Source organism: Bos javanicus, chromosome 7, assembly GCF_032452875.1.
Source record: "Bos javanicus breed banteng chromosome 7, ARS-OSU_banteng_1.0, whole genome shotgun sequence".
NCBI classification, from domain to species: domain Eukaryota; kingdom Metazoa; phylum Chordata; class Mammalia; order Artiodactyla; family Bovidae; genus Bos; species Bos javanicus.
The window spans coordinates 100966001-100986558 of NC_083874.1; the positions used below are offsets into that span (position 1 = coordinate 100966001).

The 20558-nt window shown below is 36.1% G+C and overlaps 1 protein-coding gene across 6 annotated transcripts in view; it reads right to left on the reverse strand.

Moving 5' to 3' along the window:
- SLCO6A1 (solute carrier organic anion transporter family member 6A1) overlaps nucleotides 1–20558 on the reverse strand; it is a 112734-nt gene that overhangs the window by 40411 nt on the left and 51765 nt on the right. For 5 of the 6 annotated variants that reach the window (XM_061424476.1, XM_061424475.1, XM_061424473.1 and 2 more), the window contains exon 8: nucleotides 8585–8780. In XM_061424476.1, coding sequence (XP_061280460.1) covers nucleotides 8585–8780 — 196 coding nt within the window. The remainder of the gene's footprint in view (nucleotides 1–8584; nucleotides 8781–20558) is intronic. The other variant, XM_061424477.1, reaches the window with a different exon arrangement.

Consider the following 20558-nt stretch of genomic DNA (forward strand, 5'->3'; position numbering starts at 1 on the left):
AAATTATTGAGGTATTTCCTATTTTTTTACTGTATGCATTTAGTACTATGAATTTCCCTCCCAGTCCTGTTTTAGTTTGGTCCCACAATCGCGGTATGTGGTATTTTCATTTTCATTCAGGTAAATGTATTTTCTGTTAATTTTTCTTCAGACTTCTTTGATCTGTGGGTTCTTAGAAGTGTGTTATGTGGTTTCCGAGTGTTTAGAGACTGTCTCATTATTGTTGTTTGATGACAGTTTGATTCTGCTGTGGTATAGTGCTCTGTATAGTTTCAGTTCTTTTATACTTTAAAGGTCTGTTTTGTAACCCAAAGTATGGCCTATTTTGCTATATATTCCATTTGTATTCAGAGAATAGGTATTCTGCTTCTGTTGACCGGAATGTTCCATAAATATAAATTTGTTTAAGCTGACTGACTGTGCTATTCAGTACTTTTTTATCTCCCTTGAGAGAGGAGTAATAAAGTTTTCAAGTATATTTTTGGATTTATCTTTTTTCTTTCAGTTTTACTAGCTTTTTCCTCTTAGATCTTGAGTCTCTGTTGTTAGCTGTACACTTAAGTATAATTGTTTGCTCTTTGTAAATTGACCATTTATAATTTTGCAATGTTTCTTTATCCCAGTTTCTTTATCAATGTTCTTTATTCTTGATTCTAAAGCCTGATACTAATATATTTATTTTAGATTTCTTTTGTTTAGTGTTTGTATGTTATGATTTTTTCATCTTTTGACTTTCAATATGTATGTCATTATTTACTGTAGATTTCATGTAGACTGAGTTTAGCTTAGGTTTACTTTTTTAAATAATCTGACAATCACTGCCTTTAAATAGGTAGGTTTAGATTAGGGATCAATGAATACACTCTATAAGGAGCCAGACAGCAAATATTTAGGCTTCACAAGACTTGTGCTGTTTCTTGTATATTCTCAGGTATCTGGGAGCCAACTGTGATCTTCCCAGAGACTGGGGAAGACATCAGACACCACCTTTGACTTCTCACTCTAGCCCACTACAAATGGCCAGTCTCCCTGGAAGGAGCAAGTACACATATCTGCCATCCCAGCTTTTCTGACTGCTGCCCAAGGAAGGAACAGGTCCTGGGATCACTTGGCTGTGATAGCCAAGGGGCCTTGTATTCACAGGACTGTAAACAAAAGAGCAGTTATTAATAGGCATAAGAACACCCCTCCTGCAGTGATAAACTCAAGCTTAGCACAGAGGGAGCAGGCAGGAAAAGCCTATCTCCCAGTTTCTCTCTAAAAGTAACCTAACTACATATTTTCTCCTCCACTGCTTAAGGATCCAGCTTCCCATCTGCCTGCATCTATGTGCCAGCTGCCATCCCCTCCCTTGGGCCACTGACACATCCCAGCCATCCTTAACTACTGGGGGTGACTACAGACAAAGAAGGACACCCGGGCAATCACAAAGATTTGATGAACAGCCAAGAACTCAGGGTTGGTTAAGTGATAAGGCTATTTAGTCAGTATAACTATAGATAAGGTTACTGTTATAGATATAGAGCTATGGGCTTCCCTCATATCTCAGTCGGTAAAGAATCTGCCTGCAGTGCAGGAGACCCAGGTTTGGTTCCTGGGTCAGGAAGATCCCCTGGAAAAGGAAATGGCAATCCACTCCAGTATTCCTGCCTGGAAAATCCCATGGACAGAGGAGCCTGGCGGGCTACAGTCCATGAGGTATCACAAGAGTCAGACACTACTTAGCGACTAAACCACCACTGTTATAGATAAGGTTCATCTAGTTATTATAGTCATTAAAATATAACTACAATAATTTGTTTATAGATATACAAGGTAAAAGGTACAAATTTTGACATCAAAAACATACATAAAATGCAGGGGGAAAGTCAAAGTGTAGAGCTTTATTATGCATTCAAGGTTAAGTTGTTATCAGCTTAAAAAGACTGTTATAAATATGCTTTCTATAAGCCTCATGGTAACCACAAAACAAAAACCTATAGAAAATGCACAAAAGAAAGAGGGAAAAGAGTCTAAGCACTAAATAAAATCACCAAATTACAAGGGAAGAGTAAGAACCAAGAAGAAACACAGGAACTACAAGACAGCCAGGAAACAGTTAACAAAATTGCAGTAAGTACATACCTATCAACAAAGACTTTAAATGTAAATAGACTAATTCCCCAATTAAAAGACATGGAGTATCTGAATGGATTAAAAAAACAAGCCCCATATTTATGCTGCATACAAGAAACTCACTTCAGATATAAGGACACATACAGACTGAAGTGATGGAAAATTATATTACATACAAGTGGAAACCAGAATAAAACTGGGATAGCTATACTCATATCAGACAAAAAAGACTTTAAGACAAAGACTGCACGAAGAGACAAAAAGGTCATTTTACAATAAAAAGGGATCAATCCAACAAGGATATAACACATGTAAATATTTATGCACCCAACACAGGAACATCTAAACACATAAAGCAAATATTAATAGACCTAAAGGGAGAAATAGATGGCAATACAATAATACTAGAGGACTTTGACGTTCCACTTTCAGCAATGGATAAAACATTCAGACAGAAAATCAATAAGGAAACACTGAAATTAAGCCACAGGTTTGAAATACAAGACTCACCAGACATTTACAGGACATTCCATGTGATAATAACAGAATACATATATTTCTCAAGTGCACATAAAAATTCTCCATATGTTATGTCACAAGTCTTCATGAATTTAAGAAGACTGGGATTATATCAAGCATCTTTTCCAACCACAACAGTATGAAACTAGAAATCATTTACACGAAGAGGACTGGAAAGTTCACAAATATGTAAAGATTAAACAACATGCCACTAAACAGCCAATTGGTCATAGAATAAATCAAAAGAGAAATTTTTAAATACCCTGAAATAAAATTGAAAGCATACCAAAGCCAATGGGACACAGCAAAAGTATGAAGGTTCTTTAAAAACTAAAAGCAGAACTACCACAAGATGCAGAAATTACCCTCCTGGGTATACATCCAAAGAAAATGAAAACACTAATTTGAAAAGATAGGAATACATACACCCCAGTAAATGTTGATAGCATTATTTACAGTTGCCAAGATATGGAAGCAACCTAAGTGTCCATCAACAGATGAATGGATAAAGAAGATGTGGTATTTATATACAATGAAATATTACTACTCAGTTATAAAAAAGAATGAAATTCTGCCATTTGCAACAACATGGATGGACCTAGAGGGTATTATGCTTTGTGAAATAAGTCAAACAGAAAACAAGTAACTCTATGTTATCACTTATATGTGAACTCTAAAAAAATAAAGAAAGCTGAGTGCTGAAGAATTGATGCTTTTGAACTGTGGTGTTGGAGAAGACTCTTGAGAGTCCCTTGGAATGCAAGGAGATCCAACCAGTCCATTCTGAGGGAGATCAGTCCTGGGTGTTCATTGGAAGGACTGATGTTGAAGCTGAAACTCCAATGTTTTGGCCACCTGATGCAAAGAGCTGATTCATTGGAAAAGACCCTGATGCTGGGAAAGATTGAAGGCAGGAGGAGAAGGGGACGACAGAGGATGAGATGGTTGGATGGCATCACCGACTCAATGGACATGAGTTTGGGTAAACTCTGGAAGTTGGTGATGGACAGGGAGCCTGGCATGCTGCGGTTCATGGGGTCGCAAAGAGTCAGACACAACTGAGAGACTGAACTGAACTGAACTGAAAAAATAAAATGAATAAATGTATGTAACAAAACAGAGAGACTCAAAGATACAGAGAACAAACTACTGGTTACCAGTAAGGATAAGGAAGGAGGGAGGGGCCAGATAGGGTATAAGACTGAGAGATACAAACTACCATGCATAAGAAAGCAATAAGGATATATTATACAGCACAGGGAAATAAGCTGTTATTTTATAATAACCTTAAAAGGATTATAATCTATAAAAATACTGAATCACTATTTTGTACACCTGAAACTAATATAATATTGCATATCAACTAGTTTTCAGTGAAAAAAAAAGCAATTCTAAGAAATTCATATCAATTAAACCTTAGACGAAGAAAAAAGAATGATCTCAAATAAACAATCTAACTCTATACTTCAAGAAACTAGAAAAAGAATAAACTAATAAGTCCAAAACTAGTACAATAAAGAAAATAAATATCAGAACAGAAATAAATGAAAAAGAGCAAAAGAAACGATTAATAAAACTGAGTTTTAAAAATAAAAGATAAATAGAATAACATAGCTAGACTTGCAAGAGAAAAAAGGAATTAAATAGATCTAATTATAAATGAAAGTAGAGACATTACAGCTGATGCATTACAAATATAAGGGTCATAAGAGACTATTGTGAAGAATTATACAACAAAAATTTGTTCTTTCTGGTTTTCATCTTTCCTGTTTTTTTGCTTTCTCTGGTTTTTGGTATGAGATTTCATCTTCTCTCACCTGTTAGCATAGCATTTATATTGCTTTTTAAAAATGTTTTAATGGTTTTTCCTAGAATTCCCAATATAAATTTACAAGTTATTTAAGTTTACTTTCAAATAACATTATAACACTTCATTGATATTACAAGTACTTTATAAAAATATATTCCCAATTCCTCCCTCCCCTTTTATAAGACTGCTGTCATTTATTTCACTACCCATAAATTATAACCACTGAATACCTTAATGCCATGATTATTTTGAAGAATTAACCTATCATAACAATTAAAATAATAAAAATAAAAGAACATAGTCTACCAACATTTATATTCACCTCTAGTGTTCTTTGTTTTATATGGATCTATTAATGCATCTAATAAATCATATCATTTTTTCTGAAGAAATTCTTTACACATTTCTTACAAAGCAGGTTTACTGGTGACAGTTCCCTTATATTTTGTTTAAGAATATTTCTCCTTCACTTTTGAAAGATACTTTCATTGTTTATACCATTCAAGATTCACTTTTTTCCAATCCTTTACATATTTCACTCCATTCTTTTCTTGCTTGCACGGTTATAAGTAAAGTTTTATTTCCTCTGGCTTTTATTCAAGATTGTTTTTGATTCTGCAGGTTGAATGTGATATGCCTACATGTAGATTTTTTTGTAATATTAATCAATTTTGGTATTCCTGAGCTTCCCAAATATATGGTTTGGTGTCTGTCTGTCATTAACTATGGAAAATTCTCAGCCATTATTACTTCACCTATTTCTTCAGTTCTTTTGTCTCCTCTTTCTGGCATTTCCGTTATAATTGTGTTACATCTTTGTAATTGCTTCATTGTTCTTGGATATTCCGTTTCTGTTTTTTTCATTCTTTTTTCTCTTTGCTTTTCAGTTTGAAAGTTTCCGCTGATGTGTCTTCAAGGTCGTTAATACTTTCTTCAGTTCAGTCCAGTTTACTGATGAATCAATGAAAGGAACTCTTCATGTTATTATACAGCCATTTTGCCTTTCTAGAATTTACTTTTGATATTCTTCTTAGAGTTTCCATTTCTCTGCTTGCATTATCTAGATTTTCTTTCATGTCCACTTTTTCCATTAGAACCCATAGAATATTAATCATAGTTACTTTATGTTCCCAGTCTGATAATTCCAAAATCTCATTTCTTTTAGAGCCAACAACAAATGTTATTAATTATCCTTAACCTGAGACTGTCTTTCATCTTCTTTCTTGAAGAATATTTCCACTGGATAATAAATTATGTGTTGAAAGTTCTTTTCTGTCAGGACTCTTAAGACATTGTTCTACTATCTTTTGAACCTGTGGCTTCTGATGAGAAATTCACAGTCATTGTCTCACCGCACCTATAATTATTATTTTAACATTCTCACTTGATAATGTCAATATCTGGATCCCCTGTGGGTCTGTCCTATAATCTGTTTTGTCTCATGATTTTGTGGCTGTCTGGTTTTTTTTTTTTTTTTAGTATGAGACCGTTGTCTACAACACTTTACAGCTTTGTATGATATTATCTTTCTTTCAGAGTGTCAAGTCTTTCTGCTGCTACAGTGCTGGCTGACCAAATTAATCCAATTAGAGAAAAATTAACTCCTGGCTGGTTACAGTACTAGAGGGAGCCCCTCACTCCTAGATCTTAACCTTACAGAGGTATCAGTTAAGAACATTGTGGTTACCATGGTTCTTTCCCAACAGCACATTCTAAAATTGAACTCTTATCTATAGGGCATCACAAGACCAGTGAAAATTTTCTTTGCTTTTTATATTATTTTTACTTTATCTTAGCCTCTTAGCTTCACTGTTATGTAAATGTGCTGAGTGAAACCCTAAAGAGTGTTATCTTATTTGTTTCCATTTCTTCTTACTGATGTCGTGTCCCATTCCATGGCCTAATTTTTGTCTCTTTAGGCTCAAAGTTCTGTCAAAGAATTGTGCCAGATTTTGGCCATCTTACTATTAGGTTGGTGCAAAAGTAATTGTGGTTTTTAGCATTGTTGAACTTCGCCCTTTGATACTGGAATACATTCTTAACTAAATGTGGTTAAACATTATACATCATTCTAATGTGCATCTCTCATTTTACATCTTTTGCTAATGAATTACTACTTGCTATTTATTTTGGAAATGATGTTAGACAAAAAACAAATTTGAGAAATTTTCTTATTCGAGTTCAAATAAACTCGGGTCATAAAGCAGCAGAGACAACTCACAACATCAACAATGCATGTGACCGAGGAGCTGCTAGTGAACGTACAGTGCAGTGGTGGTAAAGGAAGTTTTGCAAACAAGGCAGGAGCCTTGAAGGTGAGGAGTGCAGTGGCCGGCCATCGGAAGTTAACAATGACCAACTGAGGGATCATAGAAGCTGATCCTCTTACAACTACATAAGAAGTTGCCTAAGAACTCAATGTCGATCAGTCTATGGTCGTTTGGCATTTGAAGCAAACTGGAAAGGTAGAAAAGCTCAATAAATGGGTGCTCACGAGCTGACAGCAAATCAAAAATATTGTCATTCTGAAGTGTCATCTTCTCTTATTTTATGCAACAACAAACCATTTCTCAATTGGATTTGATGTGTGATGAAAAGTGCATTTTATACGACAACCAGTGATGACCAGCTCAGTGGCTGGACCGAGATAAAGCTCCAAAACACTTCCCAAAGCCAAACTTGCACCAAAAAAAGATCATGGTCACTGTCTGGTAATCTGCTGCTGGTCTGATCTCCTACAGCTTTCTGAATCCCAGTGAAACCATTATACTTGAGATGTTCAGCAAATCGATGAGATGCTCTGAAAACCGCAACACCTGCAGATGGCAGTGGTCAGCAAAAAGGACCCAATTCTTCTCCATGACAATGCCTGACAGTACTTTGAACCAATGCTTCAAACTTGAATGAATTGGGCTATGAAGTTTTGCCTCATCTGCCATATTCACCTGTCCTCTTGCCAACTGACTACCATTTCTTTAAGCATCTCAATAACTTTTTGCAGGGAAAATGCTTCCACAACTAGCAGGACTCAGGAAATGCTTTCCAAGAGTTTATCAAGTCCCAGAGCATGGACTTTTATGTTACAGGGATAAACAGACTTATTCCTTGTTGGAAAAAATGTGTTGGCTAATGGTTCCTATTTTGATTAATAAAGACATACTTGAGTCTAGTTATAATGATTTGAAATTTAGGGTCCAAACCGCAATTACTGTTGCACCAACCTAATAGATGCTTTTCACCCAGACCCTTTGCCAGAATTCCCCAGTTTCTTGCCAATGTCCAGAAATACTAAATGTACTCAGGGAAAACAGTAATTGCAGAAGGTTGCTTCTCCTTACAAGGTTTGCCTTTCCCCAGGATTTTGGTGCTTTAGCAGCTACTTGCCTAAGCAACTGTCTGATATCTTTAAACAAATCTTTTAAAACATTGTTTCAGCTTTTCCAGGTATACTCAGTGGAAGCACTGGCCTGCCATGTAGTTGAAGTAGAAGTCTAATTTTCTTTACTTATTTTATCTGCTTAGTTTTTCAGTTTCTAATCCCAGCTCTGTTTCTCTTCCTTAACATTGCTACTGCTAAGTCACGTCAGTCGTGTCCAACTCTGTGCGACCCCATAGATGGCAGCCCACCAGGCTCCTCTGTCCCTGGGATTCTCCAGGCAAGAACACTGGAGTGGGTTGCCATTTCCTTAACATTAGATAACATTAAAATAATCTGTGCCCAGTTCTTTGAATTTTTTCAGGTTTAACTAAAAGGAGACCTTACTCATGCATACTTTCAGATGACTTCAGTTCCATTCTTTGACAAGAAGGCTGACATACCAATTCAGACAAAGGTAAGCCTGGCTTCATACAGTTAGTATGGTCTCCTATTTGCTACTCACTTTAATACAGATTTCTACTTCTAGGTTCTGATTCATTTCAATATCTTCTTTCTTTATATGAATGCACAAGCTGTTACACCACAAGCTATCCTTATGATATTTCTGCCCTAACAGTTAAAGGTGAAACTATGCTTTATGTTTCTTTTACATGTTCAGTAATGCCAAGAATGTTATGAACCTATTAGGGTTACTGGGTAAATAATTATTAACTAATAAATATGTGATTGGTTTGGATATGAAAGTACAAAATTATACTTACCCACCATAATCTTCAGTGATCCCAGCAAACGGTATTGGATCACAGTGTACAAAAACTACAAATGCAAGCAGTACAAGGGATACAGCAGATGTAACTATTACAAATCTCATAAGGCCTTTAGAAGATATGTGTAACTTGGAAATAATGATACCTCCCAGAATCTGGCCAAGTGCACCTCCTGGAAGTAAAACAAGTCCTAAAAGAAAGGAGGAAGAGAAAACACAGTTAAAAATAGTAGATGTATGGCAGACACCAACACAATATTGTAAAGCAATTATCCTCCAACAACAAAAAATAGTCAGCTAAAGACAGGACAGAAAATTCACACATTGATGCAATCTCCTCTGCTCTAAACATGCAGCAAACGTAAGTTTAACTAAGAAGCCAAGAGAAAATTTAAAGACACAATAAACAACAAACCTTAACCTTAGGAGAAATACAAATTTGTGCATGGGGCTGATACTACAGGCCTAAAGGACCTAGAATAAGAGGTTCCACAAAGTGTTTTACAGCAGTTATGAGCAATACAATAAAATCAATGCCAGAGAAACAACATTTGAAAGTCTGCAGCCAACTATGATAAATTTAAATAATTAAAGTGATATTAGTCCTGGGCATAAACATGTACTATAATTATGGAGAAATGTAAAAATAAAAAATATTAAATCATATAAAGTAATAAGGTAAGAAAACTTTGTAACATCAAGACTAAAATGAAAACTGTAAAAGCTGCCAGAGAGTCTGTTACTTGCCAAGGAATTATAATTATAGTTTATTTTTAAGAAAGATAAAATTAATAACCTAGACATACATACACACATGCATACATACACACAATCCTGAGCAGTGGAGTTAGTGAACTGCAAGTGAGCAGCTAAAATTTCCTAAACCAACTGATGGGGATAAAATGAATAAAACATGAATCCACTGAGAGAAGACAGAATAATGGGGGAAGAGGTAGGAAGCAAAAGAGAAGTGTAAAAAAATAAAATATACAATTAAAAAATGAAAAATTAAATATGTCAGAATTCACAATAATGATATATGAATAAAACAACTATTAAAAAGACAGATGATGAAATTTGATATTTTTTAGAATGGAAAATTTGAAAATAAATAGTAAAAAAAAAAATGTACCATGAAATGTAGATCATGAACATGTTTATAACTAATGACATCACATTAAATAAATTATATAAATACTGCCTAGATTTCAAGGAAATTAAAAATCTATAAACAAAGTGTTTTAAATCAGCTGTCTCAGAGATGAAAATTTACTTTACAACACTGTTAAAGACATGTAAAATATTAATTGATTTGAACAGGAGTTATTAAAAAGAGAAATAAAAGCCTATGTCTACAAACAAAAAATCTCTGTTTTCAACAAAGCATGGCTTAAGTAAAAATATGCTGATGAGAATTTAAAATGCTTAGAACCAAACAATAATACAAATTACATCTAAATGTATGAGGTGCTATCAAATAAAATCTATAAGTAATGACATCTCCATCATAATTTGTTAGGAGAACTAAATGAGTTAATACTTAAGTGCTCAGGACAGAGTACAGTCATGCAGCAAACATTATATGAGTGTTTGTTTAAAGGTAGAATTTACAGACAAATGCATTTATTAGAAAAGCAAAAAGTACAAATAGTGTAGAGGCAATATTTATTAAGAAATTTGTGGGAACTTGAAGTGAATCAGAGAGTGAGCAATAAGGCTATAGGTAAAGAAGTCAAGAAGAAATAAACCACATTGCAACTCATAATCTCAGAAATTAAGGGTAGGTATTAATATGACTGAAAGCAAGAGTGAGTTAGACTTAAAAAAACAAGAGGTTTGGATGGCAGTCTACATAAAATGCTTGATCCCCAATTCCTATCCCTAACCACAATGCCAGAGGACCCTAGGTTTCTTCATTTTGAACCCAACAACCATAGAGTTGAGAAAGCCAAGTACATCTGTGAGCATAAAACTGAAAACACAATTTAACTGAAAAAGTATTGGCTGCCAGGCTCATTGCCCTAGGCAATAAGAAAATACTGAACACTGAAAGTTCAACAGTTAAAAACTGGGTCCTTGAGGACTGCCCTAAAAAGAAACAAAATGGTTGAAAATTGAATTGCAAAGCACAGAACTTCCAAGCAACTTTTTATGCAAATATTATATTGATGTACAGAAAAACACACAAATTGAAATTGTACATTTGATGAATTTCCAAAGTGGACTTAACTCTGTAACCACACCCAGGTTAAAAAAAATTAATCAAACATTTACTAGAAGGCCAGAGGCTTTTTTGTGCACTTACAAGATTTTATAAAATATGAATTATAAAGTATGCATACATTATAGCTTCTTTTATTGGACATGATATTTGAAAAATCCACCCATATTTTTGTATATAATAATAATAGTTCATGCCGTATCACTGCTGAATAGTATTCTAGTATGTGCATACAACACAACTTATTTACTCGCTGTAATGTTAACAAATTGTGCTGCTACTTTAAAAAATTCATGTATATGTTCTTTTTGTAAACATTTGCATTTCTGTTGAATATATTCTTTTTTTATATATATGATATTATACATGTTTCAATGCCATTCTCCCAAATCATCCCACCCTCTCCCTCTCCCACAGAGTCCAAAAGACTGTTCTATACATCAGTGTCTCTTTTGCTGTCTTGTATACAGGGTTATTGTTTCCATCTTTCTAAATTCCATATATATGTGTTAGTATACTGTAATGGCAGCCCACTCCAGTACTCTTGCCTGGAAAATCCCATGGATGGAGGAGCCTGACAGGCTGCAGTCCATGGGGTCTCTAAGAGTCGAACACGACTGAGTGACTTCACTTTCACTTTTCACTTTCATGCATTGGAGAAGGAAATGGCAACCCACTCCAGCATTCTTGCCTGGAGAATCCCAGGGACGGGGAGCCTGGTGGGCTACCGTCTACAGGGTCGCACAGAGTTGGACACGACTGAAGTGACTTAGTAGTAGTAGTAGTAGTAGTATACTGTGTTTTTTATGTAGTATGTTTTTTATGTAGCAGTATGTGGTGTTTTTCTTTCTGGCTTACTTCACTCTGTATAATAGGCTCCAGTTCCATTCACCTCATTAGAACTGATTCAAATGTATTCTTTTTAATGGCTGAGTAATACTCCATTGTGTATATGTACCACAGCCTTCTTATCCATTCATCTGCTGATGGACATCTAGGTTGCTTCCATGTCCTGGCTATTATAAACAGTGCTGCAATGAACAATGGGGTACACATGTCTCTTTAAATTCTGGTTTCCTCAGTGTGTATGCCCAGCAGTGGGATTGCTGGATCATAAGGCAGTTCTATTTCCGGTTTTTAAGGAATCTCCACACTGTTCTCCATAGTGGCTATACTAGTTTGCATTCCCACCAACAGTGTAAGAGGGTTCCCCTTTCTCCACACCCTCTCCAGCATTTATTGCTTGTAGACTTTTGGATCGCAGCCATTCTGACTGGCGTGAAATGGTACCTCATAGTGGTTTTGATTTGCATTTCTCTGATAATGAGTGATTTTGAGCATTTTTTCATGTGTTTGTTAGCCATCTGTATGTCTTCTTTGGAGAAATGTCTGTTTAGTTCTTTGGCCCATTTTTTGATTGGGTCATTTATTTTTCTGGAATTGAGCTGTAGGAGTTGCTTGTATATTTTTGAGATTAGTTGTTTGTCAGTTGCTTCATTTGCTATTATTTTCTCCCATTCTGAAGGCTGTCTTTTCACCTTGCTTAGTTTCCTTTGATGTGCAGAAGCTTTTAAGTTTAATTAGGTCCTATTTGTTTATTTTTGCTTTTATTTCCAATATTCTGGGAGGTGGGTCATAGAGGATCCTGCTGTGATGTATGTCAGAGAGTGTTTTGCCTATGTTCTCCTCTAGGAGTTTTATAGTTTCTGGTCTTACATTTAGATCTTTAATCCATTTGAGTTTATTTTTGTGTATGGTGTTAGAAAGTGCTCTAGTTTCATTCTTTTATAAGTGGTTGACCAGTTTTCCCAGCACCACTTGTTAAAGAGATTGTTTTTAATCCATTCTATATTCTTGCCTCCTTTGTCAAAGATAAGATGTCCATAGGTGCGTGGATTTATCTCTGGGCTTTCTATTTGTTCCATTGATCTATATTTCTGTCTTTGTGCCAGTATCATACTGTCTTGATAACTGTGGCTTTGTAGTAGAGCCTGAAGTCAGGCAGGTTAATTCCTCCAGTTCCATTCTTCTTTCTCAAGATTGCTTTGACTATTTGAGGGTTTTTTGTATTTCCATACAAATTGTGAAATTATTTGTTCTAGCTCTGTGAAGAATACCATTGGTAGCTTGATAGGGATTGCATTGAATCTATAAATTGCTTTGGGTAGTATACTCATTTTCACTATATTGATTCTTCCAATCCATGAACATGGTATATTTCTTCATCTATTAGTGCCCTCTTTGATTTCTTTCTGGCACCCCACTCCAGTACTCTTGCCTGGAAAATCCCATGGATGGAGGAGCCTGGAAGGCTGCAGTCCATGGGGTTGCTGAGGGTCGGACATGACTGAGCGACTTCACTTTCACTTTTCACTTTCATGCATTGGAGAAGGAAATGGCAACCCACTCCAATGTTCTTGCCTGAAGAATCCCAGGGATGGGGAAGCCTGGTGGGCTGCCGTCTATGGGATCACACAGAGTCAGACACGACTGAAGTGACTTAGCAATAGCAATTGATTTCTTTCACCAGAGTTTTATAGTTTTCTATATATAGGTCTTTAGTTTCTTTAGGTAGATATATTCCTAAGTATTTGATTCTTTTTGTTGCAATGGTGAATTGAATTGTTTCCTTAATTTCTCTTTCTATTTTCTCATTATTAGTGTATAGGAATGCAAGGGATTTCTGTGTGTTGATTTTATATCCTGCAACTTTACTATATTCATTGATTAGTTCTAGTAATTTTCTGGTGGAGTCTTTAGGGTTTTCTATGTAGAGGATCATGTCATCTGCAAACAGTGAGAGTTTTACTTCTTCTTTTCCAATTTGGATTCCTTTTATTTCTTTTTCTGCTCTGATTGCTATGGACAAAACTTCCAAAACTATGTTGAATAATAATGGTGAAAGTGGGCACCCTTGTCTTGTTCCTGACTTTAGGGGAAATGCTTTCAATTTTTCACCATTGAGGATAATATTTGCTGTGGGTTTGTCATATATAGCTTTTATTATGTTGAGGTATGTTCCTTCTATTCCTGCTTTCTGGAGAGTTTTTATCATAAATGGATGTTGAATTTTGTCAAAGGCTTTCTCTGCATCTATTGAGATAATCATATGGCTTTTATTTTTCAATTTGTTAATGTGGTGTATTACATTGATTGATTTGCAGATATTGAAGAATCCTTGCACCTGTGGGATAAAGCCCACTTGGTCATGGTGTATGATCTTTTTAATGTGTTGTTGGATTCTGATTGCTAGAATTTTGTTAAGGATTTTTGCATCTATGTTCATCAGTGATATTGGCCTGTAGTTTTCTTTTTTTGTGGGATCTTTGTCAGGTTTTGGTATTAGGGTGATGGTGGCCTCATGGAAGTTTACCTGCCTCTGTAATTTTCTGGAAGACTTGGAGTAGGACAGGTGTTAGCTCTTCTCTAAATTTTTGGTAGAATTCAGCTGTGAAGCCATCTGGACCTGGGTTTTTGTTTGCTGGACGATTTCTGATTACAGTTTCAATTTCCATGCTTGTGATGGGTCTGTTAAGATTTTCTATTTCTTCCTGGTCCAGTTTTGGAAAGTTGTACTTTTCTAAGAATTTGTCCATTTCTTTCACGTTGTCCATTTTATTGGCATATAATCGCTGATAGTAGTCTCTTATGATCCTTTGTATTTCTGTGCCATCTGTTGTGATCTCTCCATTTTCATTTCTAATTTTACTGATTTGATTTTTCTCCCTTTGTTTCTTGATGAGTCTGGCTAATGGTTTGTCAATTTTATTTATCCTTTCAAAGAACCAGCTTTTGCCTTGTTGATTTTTGCTATGGTCTCTTTTGTTTCTTTTGCATTTATTTCTGCCCTAATTTTTAAGATTTCCTTCCTTCTACTAACCCTGGGGTTCTTCATTTCTTCCTTTTCTAGTTGCTTTAGGTGTAGAGTTAGGTTATTTATTTGACTTTTTTCTTGTTTCTTGAGGTATGCCTGTATTGCTATGAACTTTCCCCTTAGGACTGTTTTTACAGTGTCCCACAAGTTTTGGGTTGTTGTGTTTTCATTTTCATTCGTTTCTATGCAAATTTTGATTTCTTTTTTTATTTCTTCTGTGATTTGTTGATTATTCAGCAGCATGTTGTTCAGCCTCCATATGCTGGAATTTTTAATAGTTTTTCCCCTGTAATTGAGATCTAATCTTACTGCATTGTGGTCAGAAAAGATGCTTGGGATGATTTTAATTTTTTTGAATTTACCAAGGCTAGATTTATGGCCCAGGATGTGATCTACCCTGTAGAAGGTTCCGTGTGTGCTTGAGAAAAAGGTGAAATTCATTGTTTTGGGATGAAATGTCCTATAGATATCAATTAGGTCTAACTGGTCTATTGTATCATTTAAAGTTTGTGTTTCCTTGTTAATTTTCTGTTTAGTTGATCTATCCACAGGTGTGAGTGGGGTTTTAAGTCTCCCACTATTATTGTGTTATTGTTAATTTCCCCTTTCATACTTGTTAGCATTTGTCTTACATATTGCTGTGCTCCTATGTTGGGTGCATATGTATTTATAATTGTTATATCTTCTTCTTGGATTGATCCTTTGATCATTATGTAGTGACCTTCTTTGTCTCTCTTCACAGCCTTTGTTTTAAAGTCTATTTTATCTGATATGAGTATTGCTACTCCTGCTTTCTTTTGGTCTCTATTTGCATGGAAAATCTTTTTCCAGCCCTTCACTTTCAGTCTGTATGTGTCCCCTCTTTTGAGGTGGGTCTTTTGCAGACAACATATATAGGGGTCTTATTTTTGTATCCATTCAGCCAGTCTTTGTCTTTTGGTTGGGGCAGTCAACCCATTTACATTTAAGGTAATTATTGATAAGTATGATCCTGTTGCCATTTACTTTATTGTTTTGGGTTTGAGTTTATACACTGTTTTTGTGTCTCCTGTCTAGAGAAGATCCTTTAGCATTTGTTGCAGAGCTGGTTTGGTGGTGCTGAATTCTCTCAGCTTTTGCTTGAGTGTAAAGCTTTTGATTTCTCCTTCATATTTGAATGAGATCCTTGCTGGGTACAGTAATCTAGGCTGTAGGTTATTTTCCTTTATCACTTTAAGTATGTCTTGCCATTCCCTCCTGGCTTGAAGAGTTTCTATTGAAAGATCAGCTGTTATCCTCATGGGAATTCCCTTGTGTGGTATTTGTTGTTTTTCCCTTGCTGCTTTTAATATTTGTTCTTTGTGTTTGATCTTTGTTAATTTGAATATATTCTTAAGAAAGGAATTTGTGTATATAACTAGGAGTTGAATTCTTGGGTCAGAGGATATGTATCAGATCAGATTAGTCGCTCAGTCATGTCCGACTCTTTGCGACCCCATGAATTGCAGCACGCCAGGCCTCCCTGTCCATCACCAACTCCCGGAGTTCACTCAGACTCACGTCCATCGAATCAGTGATGCCATCAAGCCATCTCATCCTCTGTCGTCCCCTTCTCCTCCTGCCCCCAAACCCTCCCAGCATCAGAGTCTTTTCCACTGAGTCAACTCTTCGCGTGAGGTGGCCAAAGTGCTGGAGTTTCAGCTTTAGCATCATTCCTTCCAAAGAAATCCCAGGGCCGATCTTCAGCATGGACTGGTTGGATCTCCTTGCAGTCCAAGGGACTCTCAAGAGTCCTCTCCAACACCACAGAGGATATGTATAGGTTCAGATTTTTATGACACTGCCAAACAGATTTATAAAGCGATAAACCAATTTACACTCTCACCAGGAGTTGATAAAATGGCAATTGCTCCACATTCATACCAACATATCTTTCCCTTACATTTCAGCAATTCTGGTGACTGGGTACTAGTTTTGCCTTGTGATTTTAATATGTATTTCCCTGAAAAACCACTGAAGGTGAGTACATTTTCACATGAATATTGGCCAACTGGTATCATCTTTTATATAATGCCTGTTCAAATCTTTTGTCCATTTTTATTGGATTATCTACCTTTTTATTACTGTCAGATTTTTAAATATATTCTGGACCCAAATGCTTTGTAGAATATTTCTATTGAAAAGATTGTTTTATATGCATTTTCACTCTTCATGCTGACCTTTGATGAATGTAAGTTCTTAATTTTAATGTAATACCACATTTTTTCCTCCATATTTATGTAATTTGTGTCCTGTTTAATAAATCTTTATCTTCTCTAAGACACGAAGATATTTTCCTACATCTTTCTAAAAAGCTTTATTGTTTTACCATACACATTGAGACCTGAAATCTACCTAGAATTGGTATCTATGTATGTAGTTACATAGAGGTCAAGATTTGTCTTTATTTAAATGTACCGATTTAAACAATAACTGTATTCAAATAATTTTAAATTAAAAAAATATTTAAATTTAAATTTTTGTATTTAAAAAATTACTACTTTATTTATTGGGCAACAATTCTCTACTACCCTCTGATGCTATATATCCTACAAGTAAATGCGGTGACTGCTTTTTGTCCTACATTTTCACAGATATTTCTATAGTATGCTATAGTTTCAATTTCAAAGTGTAGAATTGGTAACTGTATTTTGCACACTGGTACTGCATATGCTTCTAAATTCTAAGAGCGACAGAGGAGCACATAAATTGCTGTCCTTTTCCTCATGTATGGTCCAACAGGAACAACCCAGGACCCCAGGAGGAGAAAGGAAAGTCCCAGCTTCCATTAGGGACTTAAATGAAGCAGCGTCTCATCAACAGACCTTATGTCCAGTGAAAAAAAGTTTCCAGGGGCTTGAGGTTTACAGTGGATTAACCACCAACTGAATTCCATTGTCCCTACAGCCTTGAATGGCCTGTACATGGTGATGTCACTAAATTTTGGGCACAGACTGATGGCACTGGATACACTGTCTTGGACACTGCCAGTCTTCTTTTGCGCCCCACTAGCACCCAAAGAAGACTAATTTTCATTTGTGCTAGAAGGCCACAAACATACATCTGCAGTACTCCCTCAGGAGTACCTAAATTCCTCTCCCATTTACTACAAGGGGCAGATTTATTTTGACTGCCACTACCTACGATGCCCAAAGCTTTCAATGATAGAAGATACTCGGTTGTAAGGTGAGAGGCCTGACTCAATGGCTCTGACTTTGGTGTTATTGTACCATCATCAGCAAGGAAGACTGATCAAGCCTAACAAAATCCAGAGACTGCTCATCAGGTTTTGGGGCACTCTGCAGACAGAATCACAGCGCTCTATCCCTCTGGAAGTTAAGGAAAAACTGTCTCCCTTTCCACTAACCAAAAGCCAGTCTAGCATTGGATTTTGGATTTTTGAGTATTGAACACAGTAGACAACTCACTTAGGGTTTCTCTTTGGTCTATTATATTAGCTGACCCACAGACCTACACTGAATGCTAATCAGCAAGCTGTGGTATGCTCCATACTTTGAGGTGAAAGTGAAAAGTGAAAGTGAAGTCGTTCAGTCGTGTCTGACTCTTTGCAACCCTGTGGACTGTAGCCTACCAGGCTCCTCTGTCCATGGGATTCACCAGGCAAGAATACTGGAGTGGGTTGCCATTTCCTTCTCCAGGGGATCTTCCCAACCCAGGGATCAAACCCAGGTCTCCCGCATTGCAGGCAGACGCTTTAACCTCTGAGACACCATACCACAAACCTAATAAACCGATTTCAGCTGCAAGGCTCTGTGACTGATGATTTTGTGTGCTGGAGCCTCTGGAAAAAGGGAGGACACCCCCACTCAGAAGCATTATTGCTTGTATAGGAGTCACAGACTCCCTGAAACAGCTACATTTAAAAGTAACTCTTAGCTTATTCTGGGGAAGAAAATGGGAACCCACTCCAATATTCTTGCCTGGAGAATTCCATGGGGAGAGGAACCTGGTGGGCTGCAGTCCACGGGGTCACAGGGAGTCGAACACGACTGAGTGATGAACACTAACACTTAGCTTATTACTGGTCTCTTGGCATAATCAAAGTCCTGACTCACAGAAAACTTGATTTTATGGACTGATATTCTCATTTGGAGATGAACCAAAACAGACTCACCACTAACCATTTGACAAGCCTTACTTGTCAACTGGAATTGGTGTGGTCCAGCCACGGAGGTGGTCATAAAAGAGCCACAAATGTTTAAAGAAACACCACCACTAGACTGCATAGCCCTCAGAATACTGTGGGAATTTCTTTCAAATGAAGTAACTTTCTTTACTCTGGGAAGATTTTCAGAGGGACTACTGATACACTATCTGTACACACCTTGAAGGCAGTTGTCTCTACTACTCGACAAGTAATCCGACTAGAAAAGGTGGTACAAAAAAACTTCTCCCTAATTTTCGTTGAAAAATCAATGACACCTCATCCCTGGAAAGCACTCTGGTCAGCCTCAGTCACTGAGCAGCATTGTTATGGATGAGTGAATTGCCCAAAACTTCATCCTCGCAGGCCCTGGCAGAATATATGCAATTACTAACCCGTTCTGTTATGCCTGAATGAATACCTCAGGCTAAGTGGAAAAGTCAATACAGAAACAAGCAGAAATTTATCTTACTGTCTAAGGTAGATCCTGAGGACCAAGAAATTTGGTCAGCTGGCTGCATCCGAACTTTGCTAGCATGATTGAGGCCAATACTGCAGGTGCCTTATCCTGTTCTTTGGAGTCTTATTGATATTAGCTTTAATTAAGTACTGTATGAAAAAATACTGAATGATTAGTCCCTATCTGTTAATTATATTAATCATTGTCAAACAAAATGGTATACCCGTGGAAAAATCTGTCATGTGGCCCCTGAAACTGTGTCGTGTTTGGCTTTTGGACTATGTGCAATTCAACAATAGTGTGCCCTTTACCACAAAATCTACTCCACAATGGGCTGAAAGTCAAAACTTTTGCACGTATTAACATTTGTTTTTATTTGGCTTACATGTTTTATGTTCCTTTTTTTTTCCTTTCTTATTTTTTTAAATTGTTAATAACATATTTGAAGTTAATGTACTCTTTACTATTCTCTTACTGGTTACCTGCAAGTTACAGTGTGTATCCCTGATTTTTTACAACATAAAATAAATGATCACATTCACCATTTTCCCATTAATGCTAGAACCTTAAAACATTTAATTCCACTTGCACCCTCTTTTGGAGAACCAATTCTCAACATCTAATAAAACTGATGTACTTAATAGCAGTGTCTCTTTGATGTCTAAACTTAGATCAACTTTTACAGAGGTGCACAAGGAACATGTATACGAGTCTATTTGTTACTTCATTGTTTGGAAAAGTGAAATAGTTGGAGGCAACTTCATGTTGATGTATATGATACAGAAAAAGAAACAGCATTCATAAAATAGAATCCCATAGCAACCTTAAAATGCCTTAAATAGAGGTCAATATGAATCTGATGAACATAATTTCAGATAAAAGTAACAGAAGAGCACATACAAAATGATATATAGATTTTAGAAATAGACTGTATGTAGACAGGTACATAAGAGGTAACAATATACAAATGTGTGAGAAGGAAGAACTCCAATTTTAAAAGAGGTGTAAGTTACCTCTGCAGAGGGAGGAAAAGAAATGTGATAAAACAGAAATGCAGAAGTCCTACAAATTTCTATATGTTAAAAACTAGTGATGCAATGATGGGAAAATGTTCATATTTTAAAAATGTGAACAAGCAGTATTCAGATATTTAAAATTTAAGCAAACACTACTGCTCCTTCTACATCCCACTTAGTTGAAATTTTTCATAAATACATAAAAGAAAACTTTA